Raw genomic sequence first — 16,935 nt, forward strand, 5'->3', positions numbered from 1 at the left:
ATAATTCTCAGAGCTTTTCCATTTCATTTTCCCTGAAATGTATCTGTCCATTTTTCCATCTTCAAGTAAAGATTCTATCAAATTACACTATTTGCTCTAACTTTTTGCCATTTATTTATAGCTTGTAGTTTGTTGTTCAATTTTCACTGTCAAATACAATATCCTTGGACTTTTGTACAGTAATTTTCAGAATCCATGTTTGAGCCATATTGTTGTTGTTGCATTGACCTAACATTAGCTGGAAATAATTCATCTAGTGATGTCATTCATCTACATATAAAATACACGTGCCAACTATTTTATTTTATATTTGTTTGTTTGTTTGTTTATTTATTAATTAGATTTCTATGCAGGCTCACAACAAAATGGATACAAAAATACAATGTATAAGAAATTAAATCTAAAAATCAGATCTAAAACCCCAGTACATTAAAACAATCATCCACATTCATCCCATGTACATTCCAATTGTTGGCCAGAGCTAGGCGTAACACTCAGCGGCCCCAGGTCTGCCAGCAAAGGTGAGTTTTTTAAAACCTTGTGGAAGGCCAGGAGGGTGGGGGCAGTACAAACCCCTGGAGAGAGTTGATTCCAGAGGGCCAGGTCCACCACAGAGAAATCCCTTCCCCTAGGCCCCGCCAGGCATTGCCTAGCTGACGGGATCTGGAGAAGGCCAACTCTCCAGGGGGAGAGAGGGAGTGGGACCTAATCAGCTCCTGGGATATATGATGCAGAAGGCAGTCCCGTAATTAATCTGGTCCTAAATCATGTAGGGTTTCATAGGTCATAACCGAAACTTTGAATTGTGTTCAGAGACCAATTGGCAGCCAGTGCAGCTCGTGGAGTGGACACATGGGCATATCTTGGGAGGCCCATGATGGCTCGCGCGGCTGCATTCTGCACCATCTGCAGTCTCCGAACGTTCTTCAAAGGTAGCCCCATGTAGCATTGCAGTAATCGAACCTCAAGGTGATGAGGGCATGAGTGACTGTGAGGAGAGACTCCCTGTCTAAATAGGGCCGCAACTGGTGCACTAGATGAACCTGTGCAAATGTCCCCCTCACCACAGTTAAGAGATGATGTTCTAATCTCAGCTGTGGATCGAGGAGGATGACCAAGTTGTGGACCCTCTCTGAGGGGGGCAAGAGCTCCCCCCCCCGGGTAATGGATAGAAAGATGAGGTTCTCCTTGAGAGGCAAAACCGACAGCCACTCAGTTTTGTCGGGATTGAGCTTGAGCTTATTAACACCCATCCAAACCCTAACAGCCTCCAGACACCGGCACATCAATTCCACTGCTTCACTGAGTGGACATGAGGTAGAGATGTACAGCTGGGTGTCATGCGTACTGATGATAACTCACCCCTTGTTGTCGGATGATATCTCCCAGTGGTTTCATGTAGATATTAAACAGCAGGGGTGAGAGGACCGGTCCCCGAGGGACTCCACAGAGGAGGGAGCTAGGAGCCAACCTCTGACTCCCCCCCCCACCAACACCGACTGCGACCAACTGGAGAAGTAGGAGGAGAACCACTGTAATATGGTGGCTCCTACCCCCAACCCCTCCAGTCGGTGCAGAAGGATACCATGGTCGATGGTATTGAAAGTCGCTGAGAGGTCAAGAAGCACCAGGTTAGTAGAGGAATGACCCCTATCCTGGGCCCACCAGAGACCATCCATTCTCCTGAAGATTGGAGAATGGCCAGTGTTGTGCCTATCCACAAGAAGGGCAGTAGAGAAGAAGCTGGTAACTACAGGCCAGTTAGCTTGACATCAGTTATAGTTAAAATGATGGAGACTCTACTCAAAAAGAGGATAAATCAGCACCTAAAAAACAATAACGTATTGGACCCAAATCAGCATGGCTTTACTGAAGGCAAATCATGTCAGACTAATCTCATTGATTTCTTTGACTATGTCACAAAGGTGTTGGATGAAGGTGGTGCCGTGGATATTGCCTATCTGGACTTCAGCAAAGCCTTTGATACGGTTCCACATAAAGAGCTGATAGATAAATTAGTGAAGATTGGACTTAATCCCTGGATAGTTCAGTGGATTTGCAGCTGGCTGAAGAGCAGACAACAGAGAGTTATTGTTAATGACGAGTATTCTGAACAGTGACAGGTTACAAGCAGTGTGCCACAAGGGTCTGTTCTGGGTCCTATTCTTTTTAATATGTTTCTGAGTGACATAGGGGAAGGTTTGGTAGGGAAGGTTTGCCTATTTGCCGATGACTCTAAAGTGTGCAATAGGGTTGATATTCCTGGAGGCGTTTGTAATATGGTAAATTATTTAGCTTTACTAGATAAATGGTCAAAGCAATGGAAACTGCAGTTTAATGTTTCCAAATGTAAAATGATGCACTTGGGGAAAAGGAATCCTCAATCTGAGTATTGTATTGGCAGTTCTGTGCTATCAAAAACTTCAGAAGAGAAGGATTTAGGGGTAGTGATTTCTGACAGTCTCAAAATGGGTGAGCAGTGTGGTCGGGCGGTAGGAAAAGCAAGTAGGATGATTGGCTGCATAGCTAGAGGTATAACAAGCAGGAAGGGGGAGATTGTGATCCCGCTTTATAGAGCGCTGGTGAGACCACATTTGGAATACTGTGTTCAGTTCTAGAGACCTCACCTACAAAAAGATATTGACAAAATTGAATGGGTCCAAAGACGGGCTACAAGAATGGTGGAAGATCCTAAGCAAAAAACGTATCAGGAAAGAGTTAATGAACTTAATCTGTATAGTCTGGAGGACAGAAGGAAAAGGGGGGACATGATCGAAACATTTAAATATGTTAAAGGGTTAAATAAGGGTCAGGAGGGAAGTGTTTTTAATAGGAAAGTGAACACAAGAACAAGGGGACACAATTTGAAGTTAGTTGGGGGAAAGATCAAAAGCAACATGAGAAAATATTATTTTACTGAAAGATTAGTAGATCCTTGGAACAAACTTCCAGCAGATGTGGTTGGTAAATCCACAGTAACTGAATTTAAACATGCCTGGGATAAACATATATCCATCCTAAGATAATAATACAGGAAATAGTATAAGGGCAGACTAGATGGATCATGAGGTCTTTTTCTGCCGTCAGTCTTCTATGTTTCTATGTGTGACCAAAGCAGCTTCCGTGCTGTAGCCAGGCCTGAAACTGGGCTATTGGAGGTCGAAATAATCTGCTTCATCCAAGGACCGTAGGAATTGGAGCGATACCAAGTTTTTAACAACCTTTCCTAGAAAGGGAAGGTTGGAGATAGAACGATAGTTATTTAAAATATATCCCCAAAATATATCCCCAACTAGCTTCTAACAACACCAATTTTCTATAAATATTTTAGGCATATTAAGGGAACATCATACATGGGGTTTTTTTGTGTGTGTGTAATTATTTGCTAAACATTCAATCTATTCTAACTCAGTTTTTATTTCCATCGCATTGTTATATAGCACATTCAGCAGTCAGTCTTGAATTACATATTAATGCGAAACATGTTTAATCCCCACCCATTATCATACTTTCTGTAAATCAAAAAATAAACAATGAACTTCCATTATCACATTTGTATATTTTTCAGTAATTTGCTAAAGAGCATAAATTTTATATTCATACTCCCTGCCTTATAGAAGGCCTTATTCCTTTCCCCGAATTTTGTTAATTATCCCCTCTTGTCTTTTGAATTAAAAATTTGCCAAATACATTCCCAGACATTGTTATCAAATTAATTTCTTTTTGTAGTTTTTGCATTCACTGTAGCTACTCTTATAATAGAAAATAGTAATATCCATGCAATTGTTAGGTGTAGATGCTGTGTTTGAATATATACACTGCTCAAAAAAATAAAGGGAACACTTAAACAACACAATATAACTCAAAGTAAATCAAACTTCTGTGAAATCAAACTGTCCACTGATTGACAATCAATTTCACATGCTGTTGTGTACATTCAACTTTGTACAGAACAAAGTATTCAATGAGAATATTTCATTCATTCAAATCTAGGATGTGTTATTTGAGTGTTATCTTTATTTTTTTGAGCAGTATATTATATAATTTGCACTTATTTACTTCAATTTTAAAATTGCCCGACTCTAAACTGACTCTGGCTGGCTTACAATATATTTAAGCAATTAAACATCATATGAAACAAAACAAAGGAATTGATCACAATATAAATACATATACAAAAACACATCCAGCAAAAGGCTTCACCCATTCCACAGCCTGGGTGAACAGTCTAGATAGAATAGTTTAATCAAAGAAAGCTGTGATAGCATTCATCAAATTTGTAGAAACCACGAGAGATAGATGATTTTCAAATAACCTGGACTTAGGTCATGTTGACTACCAGTGCAGCTCATGAAATAGAGGGATCGTGTAGACATAGCTAGATATGCATACAACTATATAGCCACTCCATTGGTAAATCACACCCTGGTTTATTTCTCTGTGTTCTTGCAGCCATTTTCAATATATAGATACTCCATAAGTAGCATTTGTAGCTTTCTTTTCATCAGATTTTTCTTAGGCCCCTTCATAGCATTATTTTTTTCTCTTCAACATAGCACTATAAAGAATAGAATAGAGAATAGAATAGAATAGAATTTTATTGGCCAAGTGTGATTGGACACACAAGGAATTTGTCTTGGTGCATATGCTCTCAGCGTACATAAAATAAAATATACATTTGTCAAGAATCATGTGGTACAACACTTAATGATTGTCATAGGGGTCAAATAAGCAATGAAGAAGCAATATTAATAAAAATCTTAGGATATAAGCGACAAGTTACAGTCATACAGTCAACATGGGAGGAAATGGGTGATAGGAATGATGAGAAAAACTAGTAGAATAGAAGTGCAGATTTAGTAGAAAGTCTGACAGTGTTGAGGGAATTATTTGTTTAGTAGAGTGATGGCGTTCGGGAAAAAACTGTTCTTGTGTCTAGTTGTCTTGGTGTGCAGTGCTCTGTAGCGACGTTTTGAGGGTAGGAGTTGAAACAGTTTGTGTCCAGGATGTGAGGGGTCAGTAAATATTTTCCCCGACCTCTTTTTGACTTGTGCAGCGTACAGGTCCTCAATGGAAGGCAGGTTGGCAGCAATTGCTTTTTCTGCAGTTCTGATTGTCCTCTGAAGTCTGTGTCGGTCCTGTTGGGTTGCAGCACCAAACCAGACAGTTATAGAGGTACAGATGACAGACTCAATGATTCCTCTGTAGAACTGTATCAGCAGCTCCTTAGGCAGTTTGAGCTTCCTGAGCTGGCGAAGAAAGAACATTCTTTGTTGTGCTTTTTTGATGATGTTTTTGATGTTCGGTGACCATTTTAGGTCTTGAGATATGATAGAACCTAGAAATTTGAAGGTCTCTACTGTTGATACTGTGTTGTCTAAATCATTATAAAACAAACTGAAGGAATGCTGAAAGGTTTTTTTAAAAATAGTGTTTATTAAATTTTCCATTAAAAAGAAACACACACACTATACAAGAAAAAAAGACAAAAAAGAGACATTAACATATAACTAACTATAAACATATAAGCATATCTTATGATCAAGGCAACAGATTATCTAGACCCATTTCAATCTCGTTTCAGACCCGATTACAGCACGGAAATCGCTTTGGTCACACTGATAGATTATCTCTGGCGGGCCCGGTATAGAGGTCACTCCTCTATCCTGATGCTTCTTGACCTCTTAGTGGCGTTTGATACCATCGACCATGGTATCTTTGTGATAGCAGGAGGGGTTGGGACTGGGAAGCACCATTTTATGGTGGTTCTCCTACCTATCTAGCTGATTGCAGTCAGTGTTAGTGGGAGGACAGATGTCAACCCCTAGACCCCTCCTTTTTGCCGTGTCTCAGGAGTCGGTCCTCTCTCCTCTACTATTTAATATCCATATGAAACCATGGGGTGAGATCATCCGATGACAGGGGGTGAGTTACCAACAGTACGCTGATGACACTCAGCTCTACATTTCCAGGGTCTGGATGGGAGTTAACAGGCTAAAGCTCAACCCTGACAAGACAGTAGTAATATGGTTGCCTGGGCACAAAATTTTGGCTATACAATAAATATATCAGAATGGACCCAGAACTACAAATTAATCATAGTAACCAACTATAGAGAGAATATTTACAAAATGTTCTATCGTTGGCATCTTCCACCCGCACGCTTATCTAAAATGTTCCCAACCATAACACCAATCTGTTGGAAATGTAAACAAAAAGTAGGGACCTATTACCATCTCTGGTGGATATGCCCAAAACCCAGAGCCTTTTGGCTAAAACATGCATGTGTATGCCAGCCAGCTAAACTTTGGCTCACACAGAAGTTCTGGGAGGTGTTTTTGGCTTCCAGAGAGCATATAGAGGGGTAGGGGAGGGTATTTTTACCCTCCGCCAGCTCCAAGGAAAGCCTTTGGATCTTGGGGAGGGTGAAACACGAATCTACTGGGCCCACTAGAAGTTGGGAAACAGACCATTTCCAGCCTCCAGATGGCCTCTGGGGGGTGGGGGAAGCTGTTTTTGCCCTCCCCAAGCATTGAATTATGGGTGTGGGGACTCGCACATGCACAATAGCGTGCATGCATGCTCTTTTGGCACCCGAGGAAAAAAAGATTTGCCATCACTGCTGTAGTCCAACGTAGTCAACAGATAGGTTGACAACAAGAACAGTTTTTATAGATTTATAGATATAAATTTGCCTTTCTTGTTCTTGTTCTTTTTCTTTTCTCTTCTTTTTCTTTTTTCTCTTTTTCTCTTCTTTCTTAAGTACTCCTTTCTATATCTAATGTGTAACACGATTAAATACCATATATTCAAAGTTCATAAACATTTGTCTTTGTACCTTCTCTTTATTTTATGTAACACTTCCATGTTTATTATTAATAAAGATTATATTTTTTTTAAAAAATGAGTTGCTGTGTGTCCTTCCTCCTGAGGACTATTCCATTTGTATGTCTGTGGTTCTGGTTCTGTTTGTGTGTGTGTGTGTGGGGAGATTTCACCTTCAGATAGGGTTCACAATTTAGGTGTCCTCCTGGAGACACAGCTGAGACTAGAGCAACATCTCTCAGCTGCGGCTACCAATTGTGAACCTATATAGACCAGAAGATGCTCTGCACAGTCACTCATTCCTTCATCACCTCTCGCCTTGACTATTGCAATGCGCTCTACATGGCGCTACCCTTGAAGAGCGTTCAGAGACTTCAAGTAGTGCAAAATGCAATGGTGTGTGCAATAGTGGGTATGCCAAGGTACACCCATATTACTCCAACACTACGCAAGCTGCATTTGTTACCAGTCGGTCTCCAGACGCAATTCAAGATGTTGGTTATCACTATTTATGGGATTACCTCATAACTCGCAGTGACCAATAGGGGCTCACAGGGTTGGCCTTCTCCAGGTCCCTATCTGGGTGAGATTATCCAAGGATACGGGGTGAGTTGTCATCAGTTTGCTGATGATACTCAGCTATACATCTCCATCCGTGTCCACTAAGTGAAACAGTGGAAGTGATGTGCCAGTGCATGGAGGCTGTTAGGGTCTGGATGGGTGCTAACAGGCTCAAACTCAATCCTGACAAGATGGAGTGGCTGTGGGTGCTACCTCCCAAGGACGCATCCATCTTTCCATCCATTACCCTGGGGGGGGGGGGACTTTTGACCCCCTCGGAGAGGGTCTGCAACTTGGGCGTCCTCCTTGATCCACAGCTGACATTGGACCATCATCTTTCAGTTGTGGTGAGGGGGGCATTTGCCCAGGTTTGCCTGGTGCACCAGTTGTAGCCCTATCTGGTCATGGAGTCTCTACTCACAGTCATTCATGCACTTATCACCTTGTGGTTTGACTACTGCAATGCTCTCTATATGGGGCTACCTTTGAAGAGTGTTTGGAAACTTCAAATTGTCCAGAATGCAGCCGCGAGAGCGGTTATGGGCCTTCCAATGAATACCCATATTTCTCCAGCACTCCGCAGACTGCATTGGCAGCCGATTGGCTTCCGGACGCAATTCAAAGTGTTGGTTATGACCTATAAAGCCCTACATGGCATCAGACAAGATTACCTCCAGCACCGCCTTCTACTGCATGAATCCCATGCGGTCCTACAGAATTGGCCTTCTCCAGGTCCCGTCAACTAGGTAATGTCATTGGGCAGGACCTAGGGGAAGAGCCTTCTCCGTGGGGGGGGCCGGCTTTCTTCAATCAGCTCCCCCAGAGATTCGTACTGCCTCCCCCACCTTGGCTTCCATAAAAGTTTAAAGACCTATCTGTGCCGCCAGACTTGGGGCCATTAGACCCTAGCCCCCTGGCCGATGAGTGTAGTATGTCTTGCTGTGTGAATGGGAATTAATGATTTTAAATGTTATTAGAGTTTTTAAAGTTTTTTAGCTACATTAATTTGATTTTTTAGATATATATATTGTTTTGATATGTTGTGAGCCGCACCGAGTCCTCAGAGAGGTGCAGCGTACAAATCCAATTATTATTATTATTATTATTATTATTAATAATAATAATAATAATATAACCCTTTTTAGGGTTTTTTATGTATTTTATATTAATTGTTGTTTTCTATTTTCTTATTTTTACATTGTTTTAGTATTGTGATTATTGTTAGCCGCCCAGGGTCCTGTTGGAATGGGGCGGCATATAAATTTAAATAATAAATATATAAATAAAATAAAAACAAATGTGAACCAATGAAATGAGTTCATTTTCCTTTAATAGCCTATTACTCTTAATTTCTTAATTATTTACATTTCAATTATTATAAATTTGTTAATTCCTATAGATTGAAATTGTAATTCACCTATTACAGTTTCAACTGCTATTTCATTTATTCTCTGAGTTGTATTAATAAATATACAGATAGTGAGACAGTATAATATTATATAGTGTATTATAATTGATTTGTTATGATGTTGCAAGAAGCTATTTTATAATAAATTTTGATATATATGTTTTTTTGCTTTAGCCATATGTACAATCTATCCCATGTTTTATAATAGTTTGTTTCATTTTTATCTAGATTTCCATAGTTAAATTGCTCATCTCCGCTGCTTCCAAAATTTTTGTCACTACAGTTATCATTGTTGGTATTGAATCTGTTTTCCAATTTTGTGCATAAATAATTCTGGCTTTCCTGATAATATGTAAAATCAAGTATCTATCTTCTTTGATTATTTTCTCTCTGAATTTACCTAGTAAGAATAACTCCAGTTTTAATTCCAAGTTTTGCGCACCATTTCACCATGGGGCACGTCCACCAGAATTGATAATATGACCCGTTTTCTTTTTTACATTTTCAGCATTTCGGGGAAGGTTTTGGATACATTTTTGCCAAACATGCAAGAGGGAGATGCCATCTGTAAAACATTTTGTATCTCTTTATATGATATTGCGAGTGTTAGTTTATAATTTTCTTTCCAGATTTTTTTCCCATTCAGCGAGATTTATTGGATAACCAAAGTTTTGGCCCCAGGCAATCATTGGTCCTTTGACAATTTCTTCATGTAATTTATATTATATTAGAAATCATTTTTTTCTTCTGTGTCGAATAGTATTTTATCTAATTTGTGTAAATTTCAAAATCCAGATTGTGATTTGTCTTTATGGTACCTAGATTGCACTTGTAGATAATGCTACCAATCAAACTCTATATATTTAACTCGTATAGAGCCGATATGAATGATTGAATTGGATGAATGTGGATGACTGCATAAGGCGTTTTAGATTTTTATTAATTTTGTATATGTCCTTTTAAAATAATTAGATTTCCTACATATATTGTTTGCATTTACAATGTTGTACGCCGCCCTAAGTCACTTAAAGTAGGACAGTATAGGAAAGAAAGAAGGGAGGGAGAGAGAGAGAGACAGAAAGAAAGAAAGAAAGAAAGAAAGAAAGAAAGAAAGAAAGAAAGAAAGAAAGATTAGGCCATTCCAGATGTTAAGATTCATGGCTCCCAGGCCTGCTGGCAAAGCCACGTCTTGATGGCTTTGGTCTCTGGGAGGTGTGTGGCAGATTGAACTTTCAGTTAGTTCATTGCTTATTAATATCTTCACAGTTTGTTTGTGGCATATTGCTTTAATTAATCCAATAAAATTTATAATTTTCCAGTTTCTAGCCATTACACCAAATTGGCTCTACTCACTTAGTTACTGGATTTATCTTCCACCATGGTCAACAATCTCTCAGTAGCTTACAAGGAATACAACAGTGATAATCAAAATATCCATTTAAAATAACATAAATGGCAACAATAAGTAAAAGAAATAATATAGTAAATGGTGTGATTTTTTAAAATAAAAAATGCTCATACACAAATAGTATTTGATTGTACATTTACATTCTTTCTATTCAGCCTCCAAGGTTTAAAATTTACTGAAAGATTTTCATCATTTTGGTTATATAATAAAATAACATAAAAATAATATCAGACTATAAATATGAATGTTTAAAATTGTTATTGTAATAATAATTACACATCCATATTTTTATTATGTCTAAGTAAGACTGCGATCAAACTGAAGAAGAATTGCTGGTGTTATAGGACTCGAGGCAAAATCTTGTTGAATTCCTCTATCTAAGAGCAGGAGGAGTAAGATCATCTTTGTTTTTATAGGTTCTCAAGCAGTGCCAACCAATATGCCTCCACCACGTAAACTACCTCAACGTTCTTGGGCTGCATCTATACCAACAATTCTCACTCACAGTGCCTTGAATGTTTTATTGCTGCCCTCACCAACCCCTGGACTCATGCCAGGACTTGCGGGAAGTTATCTTTGTTCACCACTTGAGCGTTTTCTTGGATCGGTTATTATGAGGAGGCATCTCCAAAGGATTATTCAGCAGGAAACGGTACCAATAGGATTAAAAATTTTAATTCCATTAAACAGTTGCTGAAAGGTTGCTGTTTATTTTTTCTTCTAGCTTCAGTATGCATGGAAATAGAAATTGTACTTTTGGAAACCATGTTTTTAATTGTTTAGAAGCATATGAAACTATATATGTTTATCCTAAATATGGCTCATCCACTATTATATTATCAGTCCTCTTACGAAAAATCCCTAAGTTCCTAGGAATGCAAATTGGATAGCATCTTATTTAGTGTTTATGCCAACAGTTCACTTGTTAACCGTTTGAATTTAGAACAGCACTGAAAAAAGTGATTTATTTTTCACACTTATAACCCATTGCAGCATCTCCAGGGTCACGCGAAGTCAGTGGGGAAGCCAGATTCACTTAACAACCATATTACTAACTTAACAACTACAGCAATTCACTTAACAAATGTAAAAACAATTCATAAAATAGGGCAAAACTCACTGATTTCTCACTCAGTAACATACATTTTGGGCTCAATTGTGGTTGAAAATTGAGGACTACCTATATTTGAAAACATTTAGTCCAAATTCTGACTCCTCCATGAACTTGTTTGTTGTCCAAGTCATCATACATCTGTTATAATTAGTAGCAAAAAAAGTTTTATTGAAGATAAATTTCATATTTCAGGGATTGAGGAAAAATATGTGTTGCCTTATTAAGATTCAAATAGACTATGTCCACTTCTGACTTGATGTAAAGTATTTTCTTGTGGTAGGAGTATAAAGCAGTATACAGTTATTCACAGTTTAAGTGTTCAGATAAGTTATTTTTGTAAGGCTACTGTACTGATCATTAAGCAACTTATTAATTATTATTGACAGAGAGCAGCCAATAGCAATGATTCCTTTCATTTCCATTTAAATAAAACTTTATGTTGTTCAGACCATAATAAAGCTTGGATAAGAACTTTCATTTCAATCGGATATCTTGGCTTTTTTTTTTAAACAGTTGCAGCTAATTAATTCCAATGAACCTGGAGTGATCATGTTCAAAACAGATGCTCTGAAGTGCAGAGTTGCCCTTAATCCCAAAACTAACCAGACCTTGCAACTAAAAGTAGCACCTGAAACTGCAGGGCAATGGAAGCAAGAAGAATTGCAAGTTTTGGAGAAATTTTTTGAAACCAGGGTATGTATTTGTCCCATGTTATTATAACGCAGGGTTGTCAAATTCCTGGCCCAGGGGGCGGATGTGTCATGGGCTGGCCATGGCCACGCCTGGTTCAGCAAAGAGGAAAAAAGTCCCAATACGTCATGTGACACCGCAATGACAATGTGAGTTTGACACCCCTGTTTTTACTAAGGGCTTGATGAACAAAGTAGTTAGGGTGCTATGATTTTTCATGGTAAGAAGTCTTTGAACTAATTTCAAAGACTTCTGTTCCATGATCAGGAGCAGAGAAATATTGAAAAAAGATTTTAAAAGCTTTATCCAACCATGGACATCTGACCCAGCTTTTCCCAGTTTCATGGTATTCCTTTTGAACTAAACTACAACTTTCACAATGTTACTAATTTGTGAAATTATTATTTATTTAGATTTATTTATTTATTTAGATTTGTATGCCGCCCCTCTCCGCAGACTCGGGGCGGCTCACAACAAAGTGAAAAAACAGTTTACAACAAATCTAAATTTCTACTAAAATTATATTTATTCTGGAGATAAAGCCAAAGGAAATCTACCTAAGAAACATTATAAAAATACTGCATTTATTGCAGGTTGCAGGGCCACCATTCAAAGCCAATACTTTAATAGCTTTTACCAAGCTATTGGGAGCCCCTACACATATTCTCCGGGATTGTGTACACATCATGAAACTAGAGCTGGTAAGTCCATTTCGTTCTCATCTCATTATTGCAAATATTTTCTCTTTTTAAATTGGAAGTGGATTATTTATCTATTTCAATGGCATGTTTTATTGAATAGTTTCCTGATCAGGCAAGTCAGCTGAAATGGAATGTACAGTTTTGTTTGACAATTCCTCCAAGTGCTCCACCAATCGCACCTCCAGGAACACCTGCAGTTGTGCTGAAATCGAAAATGTTGTTCTTTGTAAGTAAAATAGTGGATTCTAATGCTGATGGTTCCATTTGGTATGGTTTTTAAGAACACATGTAATATAGTTAATTCATTGCTTATCCTGAGCTTAAGTATGAGTAGTATGAGTAGTATGACCTATATTAATAATATCTTTAGAAAGAAGCATACAATCTTTTTGGAACTAGTCTAGTTACTTAGAATAAAAAAATAGTTCCTATTTAATTTTTGCTGCTAGTCTACCTTCACTTAAAGGTAGACTGTTGTTATGAACAACAACTTCCAGAATTCCAAGCAGCAGGGGGGGAAATCAATTAAGAGGCACCTATTTTCTTCTGAAACATGGCTTTTTAACCTCGTATATACAGACATAGATATTACCAGCAACTATAGCAAGCCCTAACAATAATAAAATGACACCTGCATCATGATACAATTACATACATAAATTGCATCATTTGTATGAGATTATGATGCATGTATCATTATTTGTTCTTGCTTTTCCATGAACACCCCTATGGTAGTAATTCTGTATTAGAATTTATTTTATTTATTTATTTATTTATTTATTTATTAGATTTGTATGCCGCCCCTCTCTGTAGACTCGGGGCGGCTTACAGCAATAATAAAAACAATGTATAACAAATCTAATATTTAAAATATCTAAAAACCCCTTATTTAATTGTTCAGCAGTTAAATATTTAAAATCAAATTTATGATCTTAAAACATGGTATAGATGCAGAATTACTATGGTAACATTGTATATATTGTTCTGTTTGGCAGCTTCAGCTAACACAAAAATCTGCAGTTCCACAAGAAGCCATGAGCATAATCGTTCCAATCATTTATGACATGGCTTCGGGTACCACACAGCAGGCAGACATTCCCCGGCAGCAGAACTCTTCAGTTGCTGCCCCCATGATGGTTAGCAATATTCTAAAGAGGTTTGCAGAACTGAATTCACCACGGCCAGGTACTGTACATGTGCAGTAGATCAAATCATCTGCATGCTTGAGTTACCAGAGTCTCAGCAATTACACTTTAAATATTGCACTTTATCATGACTCTTGCTTGTCTTTATTGGTTTTATTAAAACCTGGTTTCACTTAATGCATGTACGTGATAAATTGTCTGAATATACTTCTCCGTATGTCAGAAGGGTTGTATTATTGACTTGACATGGACATTATATTATTTACCAAGGAAGTGTAATGCACTTGATGACTTGACTTATACTACTGTGGTCATAGTTAACACTTTTTTAAGTATTGCCATGTGACTCGCTGTATATACTTATGTAAAATATAGTACTTGTTAGTCATCCTGCATTATGGGAGCATGTCTTCCCATTTATTGTAATTTATTTGTTATGAGGCTGGTTGCCTATCTTGTACTCATATATACTCTTTCAAGGAAAGTCGGGGAGACACCAAGATTTATAAATTATAGAAGATTGACGGCAGAAAAAGACCTCATGGTCCATCTAGTCTGCCTTTATACTATTTCCTGTATTTTATCTTAGGATAGATATATGTTTATCCCAGGCATGTTTAAATTCAGTTACTGTGGATTTACCAACCACGTCTGCTGGAAGTTTGTTCCAACATCTACTACTCTTTCAGTAAAATAATATTTTCTCACTTTACTTCTAATCTTTCCCCCAACTAACCTCAGATTGTGTCCCCTTGTTCTTGTGTTCACTTTCCTATTAAAAACACTTCTAAATTATCTATAAGGTAACATGGCTTTATTTTCTGTATTTCATAACTAACATCTTGTCCTGACTGTATCTTCTCTTTTGTACTGCCTTGTTTCTGTGAGATACTTTTGTATTCAGTTTCTCTTTTTCCTTTAATAAAAGTGTTAGAAACTTTTGAAATGCACTTTTTTCCAACAGTTTTATTTTGGGGTTTGGAATTTCTGCCCAAGACACCAATCTCTCAGACTTGGTTTGAAATTACAAATAATTGGCTTTATAGGGTAATATGATCATACTGATGAGCACTGATTCTAAAATTGCACTATATACACTACAGCTATATGCAAGCTATTTATAGGATTGAGGTGGTATGTATGGTGCCTCTTCAAATGGTTGCCTTTATTTTTCGTAATACTCCATCTGAACCTCTGATCGTCATAGAGGTAAATGATTTTGGAACAGTAAGCCATATATTTCCACCAAGCTATATGATTCAAGGTGAATTATCCAACATTCATGCAATAGTCGCTAGCATTTGGACTATTATGTAGGCTACCTGTAATTCATGCATGCTTCAGAGTATAGCTTAACTAAGTTACTTAAACAGTGATGATTTTGGGAAGGGAAATGTAGTTATAGTTTGTAATTGAACAATTAGTGGGGCATTGATCATCTGACTCTACACTTGGGGCTTAACCAAAACTGGAAAAAAATAAAATTAGCATATATGGTTTTAAACTTGCCAACATCATTTGTCACATTGCTATAAAACATAATGGTATCAAAATAAATGCATGCCTTCTAAATGGAACTTTTGAGACAACTCCATGGCTACTTTTTACTGCTTTGTAATTTTAAAATAGTAAGTTGAAGTCCAGTGTGCATTTAAGTAACATGTATACTCTGCTAAAAACAGTAACATGCATACTCTGCTAAAAACATTAAGGCTTCACTGATTCCATTCCTTAAGGGTAAACACAGCAGCACTTTCAAAAGCTGTAGGCATACAGTTTGTGGAGTTTTTGCCAGGCTAAAAATAAAAAAAAAACCATTGTGGTTGACTTGCCACTTTTGAAATTATGGATGTTTTTTTTGTTTTTGAGTCGCTTGTCAAGAAAAGTGCTGGGATTCTCCTAGAGGTTTTTTTATGGTTTGTATAGTGTTGATATAATTAATTACAAATACTACTGTCTTCTTAATCCGATTTAATAATAACTTTTTCATTGAAGATTGAAAAATATTACATAATGTTATCAGTAATGCCAACAGTAGGTGTCCAGTTGTTTTCCATTTTCTAATAATCTTCAAAAGTGTTTTTCAGTACTATTATCATGAAATGTTCATTCTTTGGCAATATAGTTTAGCATTCACATTTCCTTTAAGGAGCACAGGATAGTAGTATATATAGGAGACTGAGAAAAATATTTACAGCCAAATAGAATTTGGTTGCTAATCCACAACCAACAGTTTGGCTTTTGGCTCTTTTAAATGCATGAACTTTCTTGCGTATGGAAAATCTCATTAGCTTGGATGATATTTGTGCATGTTATTATTTGATATTTGTGGATAATTGGTATTTAAAGACATACTTATTATTTTCTATACCAACTGTACACTTTCTGGTACAAAGCAGTAATATAGTCAATTTGAATTCTGTTTATGGTGCATAAATTGTATATTTGTTATTGTTAGTTGTTTACATTTTGTATTTATCACTATGTAATCCACTTCTCTAACTTCTTTTTCTTTCCCTTGTTCTAGGTGAGTGTACAATCTTTGCGGCTGTTCGTGATTTAATGGCTAACCTTACATTGCCCCCTGGTGGGCGCCCATAGGCTTTTTATACAAAGGGTAAAAATGAGATGAAATGGAAAAACTCTGAAATAAAGCCTTTGGTTACTTAGAATGGAAGAGACATTTTCACGTGTCACAATTTTAAAAGAGTCTGCTTTCAGGGATGCACTTTCATCAGTCCCCCCCCCTTCCCCTTGGTACAGCACTCTTAACATGTTTTAAAACATTTCAGACTCGTAATAAATTTATGTATCCACTTGCAAGTAAAGAGTTAATATTCTGTTTTATACTTCAAAGATTATGAGAATGCCAAATTTGTTTATTTAAATGTTTTTTTCTGATGTCTTGGTGTAATAGTCTTTTTTTAAAGCAGAGCTGTCATTTTTTGAATACTGTAAAACTATGAAAAACTTTATATTGAAACTGTATTTTAATATTACTGCTTTGAAATGTTAAAAATGGACTTGTTATAAACATGTCCACAAAAGCAATATTTAATAAACTAGATTTTTTAAAAAATAAA

The 16,935-nt window shown here is 37.2% G+C and overlaps 1 protein-coding gene across 6 annotated transcripts in view; it reads left to right on the forward strand.

The window, feature by feature from the left end:
- MED14 (mediator complex subunit 14) overlaps nucleotides 1-16,935 on the forward strand; it is a 130,788-nt gene extending 113,853 nt beyond the window's left edge. For all 6 annotated transcript variants that reach the window (XM_070750552.1, XM_070750556.1, XM_070750554.1 and 3 more), the window contains 6 exons: nucleotides 10,619-10,854; nucleotides 11,830-12,009; nucleotides 12,600-12,707; nucleotides 12,808-12,933; nucleotides 13,703-13,892; nucleotides 16,380-16,935. In XM_070750552.1, coding sequence (XP_070606653.1) covers nucleotides 10,619-10,854; nucleotides 11,830-12,009; nucleotides 12,600-12,707; nucleotides 12,808-12,933; nucleotides 13,703-13,892; nucleotides 16,380-16,453 — 914 coding nt within the window. In that variant the 3' untranslated portion in view covers nucleotides 16,454-16,935. The remainder of the gene's footprint in view (nucleotides 1-10,618; nucleotides 10,855-11,829; nucleotides 12,010-12,599; nucleotides 12,708-12,807; nucleotides 12,934-13,702; nucleotides 13,893-16,379) is intronic.

This window comes from Erythrolamprus reginae, chromosome 4, assembly GCF_031021105.1.
Source record: "Erythrolamprus reginae isolate rEryReg1 chromosome 4, rEryReg1.hap1, whole genome shotgun sequence".
Lineage (NCBI taxonomy): Eukaryota > Metazoa > Chordata > Lepidosauria > Squamata > Dipsadidae > Erythrolamprus > Erythrolamprus reginae.